The 21,297-nt window shown below is 42.9% G+C and overlaps 1 protein-coding gene, 1 long non-coding RNA gene and 1 other non-coding gene across 3 annotated transcripts; 2 read left to right on the forward strand and 1 right to left on the reverse strand.

Annotated features, from left to right (window-relative positions):
* Positions 1-3,171: 3,171 nt before the first annotated feature.
* Positions 3,172-21,297, forward strand: ARL6IP5 (ADP ribosylation factor like GTPase 6 interacting protein 5). The gene is made up of 3 exons (XM_029917682.1): positions 3,172-3,462; positions 18,311-18,528; positions 20,793-21,297. The coding sequence occupies exons 1-3, from the start codon at positions 3,287-3,289 to the stop codon at positions 20,963-20,965; spliced, it is 567 nt and encodes a 188-aa protein (XP_029773542.1). The 5' UTR covers positions 3,172-3,286; the 3' UTR covers positions 20,966-21,297.
* Positions 5,049-14,210, reverse strand: LOC115274241. The gene is made up of 3 exons (XR_003901152.1): positions 14,185-14,210; positions 12,945-13,014; positions 5,049-5,272 (listed from the first exon to the last, which is right to left on the reverse strand). It is a non-coding gene; the product is annotated as an uncharacterized LOC115274241 (long non-coding RNA).
* On the forward strand, positions 6,289-6,399 carry LOC115275578. The gene has a single exon (XR_003901642.1). It is a non-coding gene; the product is annotated as a U6 spliceosomal RNA (small nuclear RNA).

Below are 21,297 nucleotides of genomic sequence, written 5' to 3' on the forward strand. Positions count from 1 at the left end.
TGCTCCCTCTCTCTGCCTCTCCCCTGCTTGCCCTCTATCCCTCTGTCAAAAAAAAAAGTAAAAAATAAAATAAATAAATCCTTTCCTTAACTCTCCACTTATGAACCATGAGACCTTGGGCATTTCTGGGTCTTCATTTGTAAAATATTTACGTTGTAAGACTGAGAATTGAATGAAACACAGTGGTTCTCAAAATATAATCCCTGATCAGCCATATTAGCGTCACTTGGAAATTTGTTACAAATGCAAGTTCTCACACCCACCCCAACCTTCTGCAAGGCCCTGGACTATCCTCTTCAAACTAAAGCTTGAGAACTACTGTGTGGAGTACATAAAGCCTAATGGGTACTCAGTGAATGTAGTTGTTGTTAATAAATTATGATATTGTCTCCTGTTTGTCCTTTATTATTCCCCAATCAGGTTGAGTTCGATAGCATTCACTGAGCTGAATGTCAGTGCCAGGCAGTAAATGGGAGAAGACAGAGTTCATAGTCTACAGTCAGTAGTAGCAGGAGACACCAGCCACTTTCCCAGGTCACATGTCTCAGCATCAACCCAGAAAGCTCTTTGTGTCCCCTCCCCCCCACTACTCCACAGGTAGAAACCACTGAGATTAAACTGGTGCTTTTCAAAACAGGTTCACGGGGACTAGACCCCAGCAATGCTACTTTCAGATCTTTTGATTAGGGGCAGCAAGCACCACAGAGCCCTCAAATGATAAAAACCAACAGGTGCCTTAGAGATCATCTAGTCCAAACCTACCCATTCCACAGGGAAGAAGTTGAGGCCCAGGAACAGGGTGCTGCTGGCCGAGAAGAGGCATGCAAAGGCATCCAGCCTTGTATCTGCGTGCCTTGGGACTAACACCTAGACTCCTGTGGTGGCGTCTTGGTAGATGACACCAGGCACTGCCGCTGGCTCAGACTGACCAATTAGAGACAGCCACCTGCCCTTGCCAGCAATGAAAGTAACAGACACGCAACAGATTTTTTTTTCATTTCCAATGGAATAGATCATAAACTATTAGACTATCCACTGTGGTTTGTATATAGACTGATAAATATTCAGGTGGCCCTATCTAGAGGCAAGTGTTGACAAGTGTGAACATAAGAGCCCCCAGGAAAACCTTTACATTGACTCTGACCCCTGAATGAAGAGTGACAAAGAGCTGCCACTAATAGCATTTCAAACAGTACCTGAGATAAAGTAAGGATTCCAGATGTGTCCATTTTTACTTAAAATGATTTTGACAGGGGCACCTAGATGACTTAGTCAGTTAAGCGTCCAACTTTGCCTCAGGTCATGATCTTGTGGTTCATGAGTTCAACTGAGCATTGGGCTCTGTGCTGACAGCTCAGAGCCTAAAGTTGCTTCTGATTCTGTGTCTGCCTCTCTCTCTCTGCCCCTCCCCTACTCATGCTCTGCTTCTCTCTCTCAAAAATAAATAACAAAACATTTTAAAACAATAAATAAAATGATTTTGACAAAGGTAGAAATATATAGTGGATAAAAAATTCTCTCACATGCAGCCAGAGAGAGAAGCATGATTAATATTTTATGAGAGAGGGAGAAGGAAATCAGGTGAATACAGTTATATCTAGCTTTTTGTTGTTGTCATTGTTTCTTTATTTTTAAACCTCTTTGGAGGTTTAAACAAACAAATTCATTCATTTCTTTTTTTAAGTAAGCTACATGCCCAATGGCGGCGGGAGGGGGTTAACCTAAAGACACTGACATTAAGAGTCACATGCTCCAACAACTGAGTCAGCCAAGTACCCCTAAACAAATAAATAAAAGTATACTGAACAAATGTTTACTGCATATCAATTGCCTATGATCAATGAGGAATCATACTATTACTAAAAGACATTTGACAGCTTATGGTCATGCAGTTCTGAGCAGTTGGAAGGGTCTTGGTCACAGCTTCTAATGCTCACTGATCTCTCCAACAGGTGCTGGGTCCTACTGGGGTTGGTAGGCTGGTTATGACCAAGATGATTTTTTCAGCTAGCCCACAGTGCTGCTTCTTGAAATTCTTAAGCCCCAGGGAATTCTTCCACACCCTCTAACTTCCTGTAACTGATCACCAAGGTCTGGCACAACTCTTCCTAGCATTCCTCTTACTGTAATATATTTAAGTTAGTGTTTCCACTGCATTGCAAGATCCCTGAAACCAGGGCAAGGCTGAATTCTTCTTACCTTTTTTTTTTTTAATTCCTCAAACTGTTTTTATAGCGCCTTGAAAGGACTTAAAATATCTGTTGGCATCCTACTGAAATTTTCAACCTTTTTGTCCCCTATCAAGCCTACTCAGATACAACCACAACAACAACAACAAAAAAAAATGGCAATAAGATAGAGAAAAATCAGTGGATGTTCATAATAAAGCACAGAAAATAAATCAGGTTAAAGCACTATTAATGCCATACACATGAATCATGACCTGTGCTATTATTAATAACAATAGCAGTAATATCTAAGTGCAAGCAATTACTCTACACTATTGCTCACTGCAGACCGTTGTTTGCTTTCAATTGTGAATGACATCCCAGTTCAAGGCTGATGTGACTCAAGTGACCGCTGTATCAGAATAGCACAGTAGTTCAATAATTTTGTCCAGAAAAGACAGGGATGCAAGAAGAAAGAGAGAGAGAGAGCGAGAAGTGAAAGAACAAGCCATCTTTTCCATTCTACACGTCCTTCTTTCCCATTTTGCCAATCTGATTTCACTCATAGTGACTCATGGTGAAACAGAAAACATGAGAATTGCATGCAGATGTGCAGAGGTTAGTAACTACTTAGTTTTCAAAACCAGCTCATCTTCAGTAACACTATAGTTGCCTTCCATCCCATTTCACTTAGATGGGATCTGAACAGCTGCAAAAAAATTCCTTAAAGTCTAGAACATTCTTAGGTTAAACACTCCAAAGAGGTATTTTAAAGGAGGCTGTGTGTATTGGTCCTGGCAGGGAACGCATTGCCAACTCGCGTCAGACTGGGGATTTCCTCTGGTTTCTTTCTGCCATTTCATTTCTATTTTGCACGCTGCCCCTTGCTCTGCCGCGAGGCCCCACTTTTCCTGTAACCAATTTCTTAGAGCCAATCAAGAAGTAAAGAAGAGGAAAAACGCCCGCCCGCTCACAATTTCCTTCCCTTCGCTGCACACCAACCTCAGAGCTGACTGAGCCAGAGCGGCTGTCAACTCTAACCTAGCTCAACTGATCGGTTGCCGCCGCCGCCGCCTCCAGATTCCAGAGGGGAAGAACGAGAAGCTCAGAGAACAGACATGGACGTGAATTTCGCTCCTCTCCGTGCCTGGGACGATTTCTTCCCTGGCTCTGACCGTTTTGCTCGGCCGGACTTCAGGGACATTTCCAAATGGAACAACCGCGTGGTGAGCAACCTGCTCTATTATCAGACCAACTACCTGGTGGTGGCTGCCATGATGATTTCCGTTGTGGGGTAAGTGGGGTCCCCCTCCCGGGCACCGATCGGGGGCGACACCGTGGGGCTCCGGGTGCGAAAGAGCCCGGTACGTGAAAAAGCTCTCCACGCCCAGCCTCCGCCTGGCAAGTGCAAGCGGTCGAGCTGGTGGAAACTTGTCGGGGCGAGGCCGCAGCAATCTTGTGGTCCTCTTTTCCATCCCGCGCCTCGGGCCCAGAAGTGGGATTCCTAGGGGTGAGGACATTTTGCCAGCTTCGGACAAGAAAAATGACTTTTTTCCCCCTGTGCCCTGATTAGGCACTTGCTGAAGGAGATATTTGCAGCGCCCCTGTCTTGTAAAAATAAGAAGAAAGAGGGAAGTGGTGAAATCCTATCCTGAGGCTGGAGGGAATGGGCGCCGCCCTGGGAGACTTGGGCGACGGGATGTGGATCCGGACTCTGCATTCTAGAGGTGTTAGAGTAAAAAGGGTACCTAAGAAGTGACGCGTTTTGTCGGTCTCTGCGCATAGTGCCCATCACACACTGTACAGGAGGATGAGCTTGGGAGCAAGAGGTTGGGTGTTCCTGGTGGCGCATCTCCCGGTGTGGGGTGAAGGCTGCCCTGACTCTAGCAATGGGGTTCTCTTGCTTTATCATCCAAGAGTTGTCAGGCGTGGTCACCCTCTCCACCTTCACTTCCTGGTCTCCGAGTATTCAAGGCCTGATCTTAAAGTATTCTGTGTTACATAGGATTCCACTGCTTACAGCAGACACACCTGTTTTACTAGAAACCACCTTTTCCTGTAATTTACCCTTTAAGAAATGCTCCTCTTATGTTTGCAGGATGATATTCTAGATCTTGCTGATTCTCTGCCCCTTTAAAGAAAGAACCAGCCTCAGACTTCATAAAGGAACTGGCTTGCCATTACAGAGGGAAAGTACAAGCTGGCCTGGGAGAAAGAGGAGAGATCCAAACTTGGTGTGGGAAAGGCCAAAGAGGGTGGTTTCTTGAGTTGATTTGCTGGTCTTCAGCTTACTGAGTCACTTCTCTGTGCTAAGCTCGGAATACACCAAGATCAATCAGACATGGATTCTAGCCGTCAGACATGTGGCAGTTGTGGAGAAGCCACAGGACCAAGTACACAGCACAGAGGAGATAGTTCATAATTTCTAGATGTGGTTCAGAGTAGTTGCCCCATGCAGAAGAGAAGGCTCATTGGTGGGATTTGGTAGACGATGACAAGACCCTCATTCTGTGATGCTTCAGGAATCTCAAACTCTGAGAATGGCTTAGTGTGTGGAGGGCAGAGGCTCTGAGCTGACTGAAGGAGAGTGGCACCCAAGTTAAAATTAGTTGGGGTAGAAGAGGCCTGGGGCCTGAGGCAGCTGCCTCCAGAACCTTCCCCGAACCTTATGCTTGAGGCTCATTTCCCAGAACGCTAAAGAAGGTCTTTAAAACAAAAAACAAATAGTATGTAGGATTGCATCTGTTGGTTTGCTTTCTTTTTCTTTCCACCCTCTTGGTAAAGAAGCAAGCCAGACATTTTATCTGGTGATCTAGATATGAGGCTTTTTTGAGGTAACCCCCTAAACTTAGATATCAATCAAGGTTTGACACAGACCAATCAAATGTTCAAAGAAAACTGTTGCTTTTCAAAGAGATATACTGCCCAGACCAGACACAAGCTTTGACAGAATCCATTTTTCACTGTGAAGGTCAGGGTCCAGCCCCCTGACTAAATATAGCTCCCTCATTATAGTGCCTTAGCCTACTAACTCCGGCTGTTTTGGAGTGTTGGACTTTCCGTTCTCCTTTTCGAATAGGAAATGTTGGTTGGCAGTGACATTTCTGAAAATGAAAGTGAAAAAGAGCCATCTTTATTTTTTTTTTATTATTCTTATTTTTAAAGCTCTACAAAAGATACAGTCCAGAAGTAAATGTTTTGAAAATTACATGCAGGTAAAATATGAGATTTCCTTCAAAGCCTAGTAAAAATTTAGTATATGATCTTTAACTGTTTTCTCTGTGTCCACAAGCACACAGTAATTTTTCCACAAATGACTTTTTATCTTTCTTTATAATCTAATAATCATAAAAGCACTCATTTATTGAGTTCCGTGTGGTAGGTACTTTGCTAAGTAATTTACCTTATTATCTTATACAACCTGGTGAGATGAGATGATATTATTATTCTCATCATCATCATCATTATTATTGTTGTTGCTGAGGCTCAGAGAGTATAAATTGACTTGCTTAAAGTCACAGACTCCAGTCTTGTGGTCTTAACCACTGTCCCATCTTCTTATGAGTCATGAGATTTAGAATTAGAGTCTCTGAAACCTGGAAGAAACCAGATATCTTCAGGGTCAGAGAGCTTAGCTGATTCTGGAACATTTCTCATTCTAAAGGGAACTCTCTTCTCTTGGTGATGTCAGTCAGAGCAGTGTTAGAAGCTGTTTATCTGGATCCTCTGTAGGCATCTGATAGCTTCCTGTGACATCTTGGTACAGTGTGTGTGAAAATGTGGCCTGGGTGTTTACTGGAGAAGGGACTGTGTTCAAAGGATGTTCTTCAATAGTTCTGTCACCTAATAGTGAGGAGGGGCCTCCAGGGCATTGTTGGACAGCCACAGCCTCAACAGTGAATGCTCCTGTGTTGAAAACTGACCTGGGTCAGAATGGAGAGGGACTGCTCTTCCAGACTGCAGAAAGGAAGAAGGAAGACCAAACACATATCATCTAGCTTCAAAGACAACAGAAAGATCTGCCTTGGAAAAAATGGACATTAAGAGGGATTAGGATAGAGATAAATCTGCATATAAGGGCCTGATCAGGCAGGACCTCATAATCCAGGGTAGAAGTTTGGTCTTCATGCTCACTTCAGCAACACATATACTAAAATTGGAATGATATACAGACTAGCATGACTCCTGTGCAAGGAGAAACATGTAAATTTGTGAAGTATTACATATTTAAACAAGAAAAAAAGAAGTGCAGCTGTCATCCTAAAAGCATGGTTTACCAGGCATGTGACTTCCTCTCAGTAGGTCTACTTTAGCACTTAGATTAATTTTATGTAGTTTCTTACCTAACAGCCCTTGTTGAAGATGTCATATCACCTGGCTCTTCAGATAGTATAAAGTAATGGTTAAGAGTTCAAGCACCAGAGCCAGATTAGGTAAATTTAAAAACCCAACTACTAGTCATTAGCTGTGTAACTGTGGACTTAAACTACACCTGTTCCTCAGCCTCCTCATCCATAAATGAGACTAATTATAGTACCTGCCCTCATAGGGCTTCTGTGAAGATTACCTGTGTTAATACAAACAAGGTTCTTAGTGTCCAGCTCTAAGTGTTTGTTCCACACATGTTACTTATTATTTTTTTCATCATTGTTGGTATGATCATAGAGATTACTGAGAAGCATAGACAGCATCTTTATCCCAGCATCTGTATCCACCCAAGCTCCAGCTGCCAATTTACCTACTTCTGCTTCTCCTTCAAGACTCAGCATTCCTACATCTCTTTGAGAAAACATTTTCCCTTTTTCCCTCACTCTCTCATGTTAATTGGGCCACACGCCTGTGCCTGTGTCTTTCCTGGTAGTTACCTCACAGGCTTTTAAGTTGTCTGTTTCCTTGTCTCCACTCTGGACTGTAAATTCCTTGAGGTCAAAGGTTTAGTGTGTGATTTTTTTTTCTTTTTCTTGTTGTTGTGGTTATCGTTATTTTTATTCGCTGTATCCCTGAGGCCTACTCTATAGCAGATGCTTAGCTGGTGAATGTAAAGAGTCAATAAATTAACAGAAGGCCTCAACACAATCATGGGGGCAGCTTTCAACCTACCTAATGGAACCAATTATTTTGAAGCACTTAGTAGCACACTAGTACATAGCAACAAGATGCTCCTAAAGTGATTCTAACTGGGTCACTGATGACAGCACTTGCTTCATGTTGGTCAGGATTACTATCATGTAAAACATTCATTTAGAAAATATCAGAATTCAAGCTCTTCACTAATTCCTATTGCCCTTGTAGAATTTCGGTGAAATACTCTCCTGCAAGCTTTCTCAACATCAACACTGTGACAATTTGGATCATATAATTCTGTGTTGTAGAGGGCTGTCCTATGTATTGTAGGACAGTTAGCAACATCCCTGCTCTCTGTCCTCTGAATGACACGAGCAACCAGGCTGTCAGTTGTGACAGTCAAAAACGCCTCCAGACATTCCAAGTGTCCCCTGGGGGTCAAAATCATCCCTGGTTGAAATCATAGAGGTGTAACCTTGGACTTGAACTACACCTGCTCAAGTTTCTGTTGCCAAGAAAATCATGATAATTTAGTGATCACCTACACTAAGTAAATTGGTTTATAACAAGTTACAAAAACAGAGCTCTTGGCAGTTATGTAGCAAAACAGTTGGGGTTTAACTCCTCATTCCTGACTTTTCAAATGTAAGAATGGAGCAGATTTGAAGGTTATACAGCTTTGATGACTATTCTTGATTTATTAAATTTGTTATGCTTTCATTCTTTTATTAATCTGCCTGGAAGATTCTACTGATTCCACAGACTCAGACTTATATTTTTTGACAGAATTCTGGCTGTTGCTTTTTCATTTTCTGCTCAAAAGTTCACTTGCTCTGTAATTCCTATAAAACAGGAATTGTATGACTTAACTAATATAAAGTACATTAAGACCTAGCAAGTGATAATAATTCAACATTAGCTGCTGTTATTATATTAAATCTAGTTTACAGGTGTACTTGAAATTCTCACAACTTGTGTATCCTTAGAAGTATTAGAGGATGAATATACTGTAGTGGTTTTCTCATAATTGCAACTTGTGCTTCTTATAAACACTTGTGTTGCTTTCCTTGAAGACTTCAGTTTCATTTTGAGATTCAAGCATCACTTCAGAAGAGAAAAAAGGAACAGCATAAATAACAAGTTGGGAAATGTGTGTTTTGTTGAAAGTGGCTTTGCATTTTTTAAAGCAAGATTGAAGAGGACATAACTTGCCATCTCCATCCTTGACACAATACATCTTGGCACTAGATATTCTTTTTTTTCCTTTTAAGTAATCTCTACCCTCATGGTGGGGCTTAAACTCTCAACCCCAAGATCAAGAGTCAAGTGCTCCACTGACTGAGCCAGCCAGGAGCCCATAGATAATCTATTTACATCACACACAGCAATACAAGCCTCTGCCTCTAATGTCAAAGTGAAACGCAAAGGCAACACCTAACTACACTTAAAGTCTAAGTGCTTAGTATGTGATACGTTCTGATTGTGGATGGGGATTGGTGTGTGCTTAACAGAATGCCAAAAGATTGGAGCTGGAGACATCTAAATCTGTTCCAGGCCATGGAACAGCAGGATCTTTCACCTTGGAAGCTTGTTGGAAATGCAGAATTTCAGGCCCCTTCCCAGACCTACTGAATCAGAGTCAGCTTTCTGAGAAGACTCCCAGATGACTCATAAGCATATTAAAATTTAAGAAGCACTGATCTGGTCTGGTTCAAAAGAAACATTGAGAACATTTAAATAAATGTACCCATATGCGCAGGTGTTAACTTCAGAAATTCTACATACGTAGTTTTTGGAATGGTCCAGGATCTTAACTCCCCAAGTCATTTCCATATACATTCCCCACGTAGAAGTTGAGAAGTACTGATCCCATCAAACCCCCAATTTCACAGTTGTAAAGTCTGGAGTTCATGCGGCTAATAAATAGTAGCTTCTTTAATTGACATAAAGTAAAGTACTTTTTTTGTTAAATCATCCTGCAAATATCCTGAAGCTCTTATTTAACCTAATTCATCTGAATAGCTGACTCACACATTTGTGATTATTTGCCCGTCTCATTCTCACACACCCCTCCCTGCCATCAGGACTCTTACTTCGTGGCCGGGGGTCAGAAGCACCAACCACACACAGAATTTTCAAACACATAAATGTCTCCAGTGCATCTGCAGCCAACAGGCTCGTTTATTTTCATTTGTGTATATTCAGGCCTCTCCTTTAAGACAGCACAGTATAGCTGCTGAACAAATGAGCCTACATTTTCTTCTTCTTTTTTTAATGTTTTTATTTATCTTTGAGAGACAGAGTGTGAGCGGGGGAGGGGCGGGGGAAACACAGAATCTAAAGCAGGCTCCAGGCTCTGAGCTGTCAGCCTGGAGCCCCATGTGGGGCTCAACTTCTTGAACTGTGAAATCATGACCTGAGCTGAAGTCAGACGCTTAACCACTTAACCGACTGAGCCCTTCAGGCATCCCCTTAAAGTACCTCTTCCTCACGTGGCCTGTGGAGGTGTTACCAGAGGGTGAAAACTGCAGGTGCCACTTTATGCTACTAGTTGCTTGAAATGGCAAGGGATTTCTGGAAGACTGGTACTTGTTTGAAAAGAGCATTACTTGAATCTCTTCAGAATGAGTGTGGTCCTAAAATATGTTCTAAGCCTTCCAGCTATCAGCACCTGGTATTAAAAAATGGTCAGATAGCCTGTATGTTTTAATGCTGCAAGGATGAGAACCCCAAGTTTCTAGTTGGTAAAGGAAGATCAGGATAAGAGAACCCTGGGATGCACTGGATCGGGAAGTATTAAAACATTTGCAGATGGAATGAATTGCAGTTCTTTTATGCCAAAACCTAATCTCAACAAGGTGTTGAGCTTAATCAGCTTCAACACCAATGCTACAATATTACTCTTATTTTTGTTGTTTCATCCATTCACTCCACAGAGTATGAAGCATTTACTAACTTCTCAGGCACTGTGTCAGGGGATGGAGGGCAGAATAAGAACCTATAATTCCTACCTTGATCATGTCTAGAATCTAGAGGGGATGCAAGATGAAACTACACGCATAATAATTAACTTTTATACAAGGATAACAAGTGTACAGAAATATACGCTTACATAAACATATTCTTTTTTTTAATGTTTATTTTTGAGAGAGAGCTCGAGTGGGAGTGGGACAGAGAGAGAGAGGGAGACACAGAATCCGAAGAAGACTCCAGGCTCCAACCTGTCAGCACAGAGACTGATACAGGGCTCAACGTGGAATTTGAACCCACGAACCCCGAGATCATGATCTGAGCTGAAGTCAGAAGGTAACCGAGTGAGCCACCCAGTTGCCCCACAGATTCTTTTCCACCTCACTTATCTCATTTCCCCTGTACATTATGATGCTAAATTTCAAAACTCAGGTGTTGAAAATGGGAAAGGCATTGAGTATGTAGACAGGGGAAAGAGTAATTCAATTTTTCTCTTCCTCACCAGCTGCTGTCTTTTACTCAGTTGAACAAGTATTTACTGAGCACTCACTCCATGTCAGACACTGTCTAGGCCTGAGGACATGAGCAAGATTACAACTCCACCCTGCCTTCCTAATCTTCCCAGAATTCATCTCTTCCTGCCCTTCCATACCTCTTTATCTGCACTTAAGGTACGCACAGCCAATGTTGGCATGTCCTTCCCGGACGCGTTATATGCTTCTTATGAGTACAGAACTTTAGGGGATCTGTCAACACCCAGTGAAATTTTAATCTCAAAATTCTTCATCTAATAAGGATGGTCTTTCATTAAATCCGTGGACACCATTTATGCAATCTTGTTCTTGACTTTTCCTCACACAACTTTTAAAAAAAATACTCCCTGCCCCCATCAGTCTGGGGTTGGTTGTTTCTGTCTCCTTTCCTACATTAGTATTTACAATGGTTCTGGATAAGGGGAAATGAGCATATTTGGGATTCCTGGCCTCTTTCATAGAAGGCAAAAGCTCTCAATCTACTTAGTAGGGGCCAAGGCCTCTGTATAACAAATCCATTCCTACAGGATGAACTTGACTTACCAACTTAATACCAAATGTGTGCAGCACTATTGGAAATTTCTTATTGTTTGTCTTTTGGACAAATGAATTCTATCGTTTATCACTTAGCTTCAGAATACATACCCATAACATCCTCCTCTGTCTCTTGCCATGGGCTTAGCTTCTTGTTTCCTAGAACACCCTCATGCCTATGACCTTGGACAAAAGCTGCAGGCTGCCTCTCCATTGTGCAAGTACTTACTGTAAATAGGTAGGATTTCTCAGCCTGCCCTTCCGTGGAGCATTCCCTAACGGGAAAGCCGAGATGGCAGAAAGTCCATCTGAAGTGGAACACTGAGGCTTTGGCTCCTGCTTCTAATTATCTGCTTCAGTGTGCCACACAGGTGGCTCCTCCCTCAGAGAAACAGACGGGAATGCAGAAATTGGGTGGTGGTGGGAGGTAGATAGGAGCCTACTTGGATGAAGGAAGCTTATGTGTCACCAGGCTCATTTGCATTTGCCCAACCCCAGCCGCCTCACCGCTGTAAGAACCTGCCATGTGAAAGCAATTTCCTTTACTGAAAGGAGTCAGAAAAAACAGTTTGTAAACAAATATCTTTCCGCTGCTGTTTAAAAACATTACTTGTTGTGAGAGTAACCATAGGTTCCTAATTGTTGAAAGCAATGATTAGTATGCATGAGAGTCCATTATTACCATTCTCTCTGCCATTGTATATGTTAGAAATTTGGCATGATGCAAAGTTTAAAAAGGATTCGTTGCAATCTAATCAGAGCCTTGTACACTTTTATTTGAAGCTGCATCACTGTGGGAAGTATGAGATACATGACTTCTAAACCAGGCCCAACTTATTATTTATTAAAAATAAAATAAGCAGGGTGCCTGGGTGGCTCAGTCGGTTAAGCATCCTACTTTGGCTCAGGTCATGATCTCATGGTTCGTAGGCTCGAGCCCTGCATCGGGCTCTTTGCTAACAGCTTAGAGCCTGGAGCCTGCTTTGGATTCTGTGTCTCCCTCACTCTCTGCCCCTCCCCTACTCATGCTCTGTTTCTCTCTGTCTCAATAATAAATAAACATAAAAAAAATAAATAAAATAAGCAATTAGCTTCAACACATGGAGGTTCATAAGATATGTCTTATTGTGAATTCTTTTAACATGTCAACTGCTGCCAAGACAATGGATCATTTGGATGTGGTGTTTAGTTTGATATTGCCAAGTACCCAGGATGCAAGAGCTATACATACGCAGCAAGAATGCAATAGATTCTATGAGTCTTCCTAATTCAATTGGTTAAGAAAAGCCCAGCCTTAGGTTACCATGCCCTTTTTGTGACGAAAGAGACAGGCTCCCATCCCACCTTCACTGCTCTGAAGGCTCTTTTCCTGGTGACACTGGATCGTGTTGATTCACTTCTGATTTGTACATTTACATTTATACTTTGTAGTCAGAAATAGCTCCTGCCAGGATGGAAGCCATGTTGGGAAGCTAAGGGAACCACGGAAGACCATCGGGGTCATTAGAGGAGTCACAGAGCAAGAGGGGCCTGTATAGACAGGTGTGCAGGACTAGAGGTCTCTGTCTGTGCTGCCCCACGAGCCGCACTCGTGGTGACACGACTTACCAAGTTCCTCCTGCCAGCAAGCCAAAGGGCCCTTTCACCCCATCCAACCAAGTCATGATCACTATACCTCACATCTGTATGGGCATTCACATCATGTTTCCTGGTTTTCTTTTTCCTCTGTTTTTCTCGTCACAACTCTGTGAAGGTACAAAGACAGGGACTATTTCTCCAGTATATTTCGTGTACAATGAGAGTAATAGTAATTTGTCCAAGACACATCTCCCCACCGCTTTACTCGGGGCCCTGGGAAGTTGCTGGGCTTCCTTTAAATAACATGAAAGTATGCTAGATCCTTACTTACCTATTTTCTTTCTTTCAACAAACATGTATTGAATACCTACTGTGTGCCAGGCTCTTTACTAGGTGCCAGGGAGAAAATGTTACAGTCCCAGCCCTTATGGAGCTTAATCTCTAGTGAGTGCGAGACAGACATTCATCTAACACTCAGTCAAGTAAATGTAAAAGCACCTCTGTGATCAGGGCAATGAAGGTGAAGCATATGGTGCTATCACGTGGTCAGAGAGACTGATTAGGCTGGGATTTGAAGGAAGTAGGAGTGAATCAGGCTGAGAATGTGCGCACGCCTGTGGGGGACAGACACAGGGCAAGTTCTAGAAACCCCAGAGGTTGGAGTGTATGAGGCGGCGTATGAGGAGAGCACAGGCAGGGCTGCTAGCCCTTCGGCCCCACATACTGATTATTAAAAACACCCCCTGCTCCTAGGAGATGCAGCCTAAGCCAGATTGTGTAGTGAATGAAATGTGGCCTGGGCTGTAGTCCCTCACTTACGCCTCAGCCAGGCCTTCTTGTCCCAGGTTCAAACTACACAACTGTATGCAGTAGCCCTGGCTGTACAGGCAGGCGAGAGCCAGACCCTGAGGGGGCCTAGGAGAATGTGTAACAAATTGTGTTTTTATTCTAAGAGCTATGAGACGCAAGAAAATGGATGGGTGGTTTCCTATTTGCAGTAACCCCTCTGGCTGTTTAGGGACCACAGAAAAACATCATCAATTTAGAGAAATCCACTGTGAGTGAATTCCACACCCCCCCCCCCCCCACTTTCCTGGTGAGTCAGGCTTCCTCAGGAACCAAACTTCAAAAATAGCTGTTTGGGTTAGAAAATTGGAACTTGGGGCGAAGCTGCTTCCACTGCCCGGAAAGCATCTCACCGCCTTTTTGGCTCTTGTTGGCATTGCTGTGTAACTGGAGTTTCCACATGTGCACTTGACTTGCTCTGAGCACCTCTGCTTTGGTAAACTTGTATCGCCAGCTCTACAGTCGATGGGTTTGAGGACATATTTACTAACCTGTCTGTTCCTTAGCTTGCTTATATGTAGAAGGAGATGCATTTTTCAAGATCCTTCCCAGCTCTAAAATTCTGTGACCAGCCAAGCTTTCTCTTTCCCCTTCAGGGACTTGTGCTGAAACCGAAGCTATACCTAGCTGAATCATGTTGGCACATTCAGGACGTGTGTCCACACCTACTGATAGCCATCTTCTTTAGCTCGAAGTGAGAATGCCAAGGGATTTCCCAGAACGATCCTTCATTGCTGACCCCAACTGGAAGAATACTGAGAAGCGGGGGGAGGGGGGTGTTCCAGAAGCTGCTCAACAATGCACAATGGGTTAGATTATGAATTGCTGTCACACTTACATCGCTGGCACCCTTTTCTCTCCCTGAGACCCCTAGGAATATGTTTCTTTGCTTCTTTGGCCCTTGGTTTATTCATCTGTGCAATGGGACTGAACTGATTTATTTTTGAACACTCTGCTACCGGATTCTGTGATGGGATTATAAGCCTCTTTACAACCATGCATGTTTCCACTAGAATTTTTAACCATTACATTTATTTATGTATTCACTTACTTATGGAATAGGACGTATATGCATATAGGTGTATATATTTTTTTTTATCTCACCATAGGAAAACATACTGAATGCCTTTGACTTGCTAAACTAGGTCCTATTTCCACCAAGGACAGAAAATTACATTCGTTCTTTCCCTCTGTCCTCTCCTCCCCTCTCTGCCCTTCTCCGTCCCTTCTACCTCTCTGCCTCCCTTCCTCCCTCCCATCTCATTCAGGGATTACCAGTAAGTGACACTCCACCATCAGAGCCCAGTGGCAACTGTATCCATGAAAGCTGGGGTGGTATATTTATGGGAGTTTTCTTCCTAAAGGTTCTTGGGCTTTCTTGTGAGTCACTGTGGCTGACAGACCAGCTGTCGGTGAAAAGCTTTGCTCATCTCAGGCAAGAAGTGACTCCCTGGTTCCTGCGCGCACTGGAAAATGAAATTAAACCCTACAGAGTGGTGCATGTGTTTTATTTTACTCCAAGCGCAGGAAGGCGCCAAGGCATTGGAGTGAAACAGGTTTTATTCTTTGTTCGAATGGAATGGCCCTTCAGGAGAAGGAAGAAAATCGTTTTTGCTCCAAGTAACTTTGTTCATTTTTTCCAACTTGGAAACTTGGTTACTTTCTAATTATAGACCGCAGGCTGGGCGTGTTGTAAGCTAAAACCGGTTCTATAGGGCTCTGTGCTCTGTTCTTTTCCCTCGAATATGAAGAACAGGAACAGGTGAAAAGCAAATTGGGAATTGCTTGAGTCAGGCCTGGATTTTTTGTTGTTCTTTGTCCTGAGCTTTATTTAGACATTCAAATAGATGCCTATTTTACTTCAACAGAGGAAAATAGACAAAGAGTGGCATACTTTTTACTTTATGCTTCACCTCATGAATCATTTTAATAGGTGTTCTAGAAAGAACTGAGTTAGGTTACATTTGCTACTTTGTTACCAACCATCCGTCTTTTATTTGAAGTTTATGAAGAGTGTTTTCCTTGAACTTGAACCCTCCACTGCAGTGTTTTGAGTTAATGTTGATCTTTGCTTTTCTTGACAGCTCAAAAATATTTGGGTGAAACTAATAAACAAATGGGAATAAGCTAAGTACCCATGATGCTACTACCCCTGTATAACCACTAGTCTTTTAGAATAATTTCTTTCTGAATCCCTTGACAGCTAGGAGTGAGACTGATTAATTGGTGACAGATCCTGGGCCTCTCCACTCCATTTCCTCATCGCCTTCTAAAAAAGATTTTATTTTTGTCCTGTCCAATTTTTTCTTTCTCCAGGCCTATAATTGTCTTTCCCAGCTTCTGGGCTTAAATCAGCAGATAGGGCATAACCCAGATAAAATTTTAAAACAGAGGAAGTACAGAGTGACTATGTGATAAAGAAGTGGTGACGGACAGAGTGGGTGCTGGGAAAGCTAGGAGGAGGAGGATGGGGCACCCTGGCTAGAAGAAGACCTGCAGAATGGGTAGAGAACCCAGGTTTGGGTGAGAGAGGGAACAGCTTCACTGTGACGTGTGAATTGAAATTGCATCCATGTTATTGGAGAGGTGATGGGAGTAAAGATAGGCTGCTGTAGCTAGCCTGTGCGAAGCCTGGGTTGAGGACCAGGAACAGTTGCTGTTATATTTTTATATTTCCCTTTTTTACATGTTCATTTTATTTCTGATTACAAAATAATGTACTCATTGTAAAGCTTTCTACTTCTGAGCTATAAAGACCCTGTGCTTGGAAATCTCCGCTGATAACCCATCCCCTAATGAGACTCTTATCCCTTTTAAAGAATTTTAATGGATTCTCCGTGCCAGGAGTCATATACTCAAATGCCTCCATGGGCCAGATAGCTTATGTAAGAGAGCAATGCAGGACAGCTATTAGAAAAACCGATTAGTGGCGGCTCGCTGGCGGCGTCTGTGTCAGACATGCAGTAGGTGGTGGGGAGGATAGGAGCTGATTGGAGAGCATCTGTTCTGTGTGAAAGAGAAGGTACTGTAGTTGTTGACGTGTGGAGAAGGGGGCCTACTGTTGTCGATTCTCTTGTTTATAGGAGAAGCTACAAATCCCAAGTTTTACGGATTTTTTAAACAGAGCAGGATTCCAATAAAAGTTCTTTAAACACTGTCCAATCCAAACACAAATGTGACAGGAGACTGGATCTGGCCATGAGCCCGTCATGTGACATACATCTGTTGTGGCAGCTCCTAGGAGGATTTGAATAAGCCTGTAGAGCTCAGAAAATATTTGAACGCTGTACTGGATGTGTACCAGAGCCCGGGGGGTAATGAAAGTGCAACAGCTCCTTCAAAAGAAGGGGTCTCTTTTAAATTTTAAGAGTCCTTTTAGCTCTTTGCTACATTTACTGCAAGAATGAGGACCATTCTCAGCCATAGGAATGTTGATGTTTCAGAAAATGTCCACATCACACTTCAGGGACATATAGTTATTGTGAAAATCCCCAGAGGATCCTCAGTGCAGAACTCAGTCTCCTCAGGAGGAGAAAGAAGAGGCTCATGTGTGACAAACTTGGGGCAATAGAAAGGGACAGGCTACCGTTCTCACTCTCTGTAGTCACGTACAGAGCATGTTCAAGGGCATCCCCCTGGGCTTCAATTACAAGCTGAGGTCTGTACTGTATGTTCACTTCCCCAGCAATGTTGTTATTTAGGAGAATTGTTCTCTTGTGGAAATCCGAAATTTCTCAGGTGAAAAATACATCTGCAGAGTTCAGAGAAAACCACACCTTGTTTATTAAGTAACTCAAGTCCAGGAAAATAAGTTAATTCCTGAAGGAAACGAACTGAACTTGAATCAAATTCAGCTGGTCTGGTTCAGCAAGCCACAACACTTAAAAGCAAAGATATCCAAAACCTTGGGGGATGGTACCTATGTTTCTGAAAAAGGAACAGTTTGGCAGGCTGATAAATATGATTGAGGTTGTCCAGCTGCAGAAACGAGATATCAGATGAGGCCCCAGACTTACTTGTGATATTTTAAAGAGGCAATAAAAGCCATGTATGGATTTTGGGAGGAGGGGGAGTCTTTTAAAACTGTGGACCTCTAATGAGATGGACTGATGACCACTTTGGTGGGAGTCAAAACACCCAAGTGTGAATCTTGGCTCCACCGTTTTCTCACCTCTGTGCCTCACTTTCTTCATTTAAGAAATAAATTGGGGCGCCTGGGTGGCTCAGTCGGTTAAGCCTCCGACTTCGGCTCAGGTCAGATCTCACGTTCGTGGGTTCGAGCCCCGCGTCAGGCTCTGTGCTGACAGCTAGCTCAGAGCCTGGAGCCTGCTTCCGGTTCTGTGTCTCCTCTCTCTACCCCTCCGCCTCTCATGCTCTGTCTCTCTCTGTATCAAAAATAAATAAAACATTAAAAAAATTAAAAGAAAATAAAAGAAGAAAAAAAAAGAAATAAATTAATAGTATCTGCCACATCGGGTTATGAGGATAAATAGAGACAATCTCGATAAAATGCTGAGTAAGTACTCAACACCTGATTTGCTCCTTCTTAACTTTCTGATCTTCCCTCCCTGTTCCCGCTACCGCTGACCCAGGCTCCGTCTTTTTTCCGCATTCCAGGTTCCTGAGTCCCTTCAACATGATCCTTGGCGGCATTGTAGTGGTGCTGGTGTTCACAGGGTTCGTGTGGGCAGCCCACAACAAAGACATCCTGCGCCGGATGAAGAAGCAGTACCCCACAGCGTTTGTCATGGCGGTCATGTTGGCCAGCTACTTCCTCATATCCATGTTCGGGGGGGTCATGGTCTTTGTGTTTGGCATCACTTTTCCTCTGTTGCGTAAGTGAACCTCAGTCTTCTTTTCTTACCTTCTTTTCTATTGTTCAGAAACAAATGCAGGAGTGATTGTTCATTGGGAATTACCTGCCCTGTTTCTTAGGTGTGTTGGCATGTCTGCAAAATTATTGGAAGTTTCTGAAACAGCAGATCAAGGCCTAGTGGTGCAGTCAGTCCACAGATATATATATATTGGGTGCCTGTTCTGTTCCAGACACTCCTCTGGGGCTATAACAATAAACAAAAGAAATACAAATCCCAAGTTACACGGCAAGAAAGTTGCACAGCCTGCATTGGCCTCCAGATTGGTCTGATGTTCAAGTCTGTTCTCAGTCTCTAAGTGCCATTCATACTGATGCAAGAATGAATATATTTCCTTTGGAAGTACACTATTTACTCTCTACTTACTCAGTAGATCATGTTTAGTGTCCCACTTTCCTAAGTCTGTAAGAATAATTGGCCCAGAATTTAGTTACCAAGTACTCCAGTTCTGGTGAAGAGAACTTGATATTTTCTAAATTTTACATTCATTGTTCACTGAGATCCCAAACACTTGAAACCTGAAATAGAGAACAGATTGCATTCCAGTCTCATCAGCAGAAATCTACTGAAATTTTGATTATATGAAGTGACAGGAACCTCCTTTTATCTTATTAATAGCATTTCATATGTATTTTTTCATTAAATACAATCAGATGCTTGCTTGGTGTTTTGTTAGATTAAGCCCAGAATATTTATAGATGAATCCCACACCTTATTGGCCAAAATATTTCAATCAGCAAAGGCAAGACTTTTAAAAATATTCCTCAAGTTTTCCCTGTGTGCTGGAGGCTCAGAATTTCAAAGATTTCGCTTTGACACACAGCTGGTTAACCTCAGTGCCTTTCTCCATCAGAACCTGAGACAGGCCAGTGTCATGAAATGTATCATAGGTACAAAGTCAAGGGTCTGGATTTCTTTTCCTAGACATGCTGGAAACCAGCCTGTGCTTTGGACCAGGTATCCTATATGGGCTGTAGTTCACTCATCTATAAAATAAGGAAATTAGACAAGATTAGTGACTCCTAGACCTTGATGATTCTGAGAATCATATATGACACTTGTAAAAAACACAAATTTCCCAGCCATATCCCTTAGAGATCTTGCTTCTGTGAGCTGACAGTGGTGCCCCCCCAAAACCTGTATCTTTAGGAAGCTCCTGAAATGTTTCCAATGGCCAGTCTAGATTGGGAGCCTCCAGATATGAGGCACAACAGTGTTTCTTAAGATGATGGTCCATGATCACCTATAGGAGATTCATTCAGAAAGAATATTGGCATTTTACATTGTGGAACCCTACCTCAGTCTTATTGGTCTGAATTTTGAGTGGTGGAGACCTAGAATTTGCCTAACAGCTCTGTAGGCGATTTACACATACACAGGAATTGGAAAATCGCTCACTGCAGATCACCTGGGCGATCTATTTAAAATACAGATTCCCTGAGGCTCCTGGGTGGCTCAGTTGGTTAAGTGTCCGATTTCGGCTCAGGTCATGATCTCTCAGTTTGTGGGTTCGAGCTCCACATCAGGCTCTGTGCTAACAGCTAGCTCAGAACCTGGAGCCTGTCCTCAGATTCTGTGTCTCCCTCTCCGACCCATCCCCTGCTCACGTTCTCTCTCTCTCTCTCTCTCTCTCTCTCTCAAAAATAAATAAAACATTAAAAAATTTTTTTTAAATACAGATTCCTAGGACCATCCCTTTAAGGTTCTAGTTCAGGAGGTCCAGGAGAGGGGCCAGGGAATGTTTCTCAGTAAACAAATGTGAGTAATTCTAAGTAAGCAAGCAAATTCATGGAACCTCAGGGTACCTACCTGAGGTATATAAAACCTTTAGTTTTTATCTATCCATCTATATCCGGCACTTTGGAAAACTGCCTCAGGAAGTGCCTCCAAGGTGAACTTCACCTGCTGATGCCTGATAATTTCAAGCCATTTAAGTGGCAGCTAAAAAGGTAACAATATCAATGTGAAAAAGAGGGAGTGTGGAGATGACAGTCCTGCCTGCTGAATACGTTTTTCCTTCACACACAAAAGGCACTTAATATATGACTTAACAAACAGCTTTCTATCAAGTCTAAGGATCCATGTGAGGACTTGGGTACACTAGAGAACCAGACTGGGCTATGGCTGACTGCGGCAGCGGGCCCGAGGTGTGAAGACAGGGAGCCTAAGGTTGCAGTGGACCAAGGCCATTGCTGCCATGCTAATCAGGTTTCTTTTCTCTGCAGTGATGTTCATCCACGCGTCGTTGAGACTTCGGAACCTCAAGAACAAACTGGAGAATAAAATGGAGGGAATAGGCTTGAAGAGGACACCAATGGGCATTGTCCTAGACGCCCTAGAACAGCAGGAAGAAAACGTCTCCAAATTTGCTGATTATATCAGCAAAGTGAAGGAATAAATAGAGTGACCTGGTGACAGGGCTGCAGCAGACATCCAGGCACGGTTTGTCCTTATGCAGACCTACTTCCCATCTGTGTTCTTGAAATAGGAGGTGCCTGCACCACCCAGCTATCTCTGGCAGCATGCATGTATAGGTCCACCTGTTCACATCTCTGATGTGACAGAGAAGCCCTCAGAGACCGAAAGAGATGACCCTCCTATTATGCCTGAAGTTTCAAGTGTGTTTATGCAACTGTTAGAAAGTGGATCACACTTATTTCTTTAGAGAAATAAAAGAAAAAGAATTACGGATTGTACAGCAACAGCCCTGTTAACTTGTAGGAAAAAAAA

This window comes from Suricata suricatta, chromosome 12, assembly GCF_006229205.1.
Source record: "Suricata suricatta isolate VVHF042 chromosome 12, meerkat_22Aug2017_6uvM2_HiC, whole genome shotgun sequence".
NCBI classification, from domain to species: Eukaryota; Metazoa; Chordata; class Mammalia; order Carnivora; family Herpestidae; genus Suricata; species Suricata suricatta.

Excerpts from the sequence above, each read along its gene's own strand:
- ARL6IP5 (XM_029917682.1), top strand. The coding sequence starts at position 3,287 with ATGGACGTGAATTTCGCTCCTCTCCGTGCCTGGGACGATTTCTTCCCT. Across the intron at positions 3,463-18,310 it reads ATGATGATTTCCGTTGTGGG|GTTCCTGAGTCCCTTCAACA; the intron begins GTAAGTGGGGTC and ends TCCGCATTCCAG. Across the intron at positions 18,529-20,792 it reads CATCACTTTTCCTCTGTTGC|TGATGTTCATCCACGCGTCG; the intron begins GTAAGTGAACCT and ends TTTTCTCTGCAG.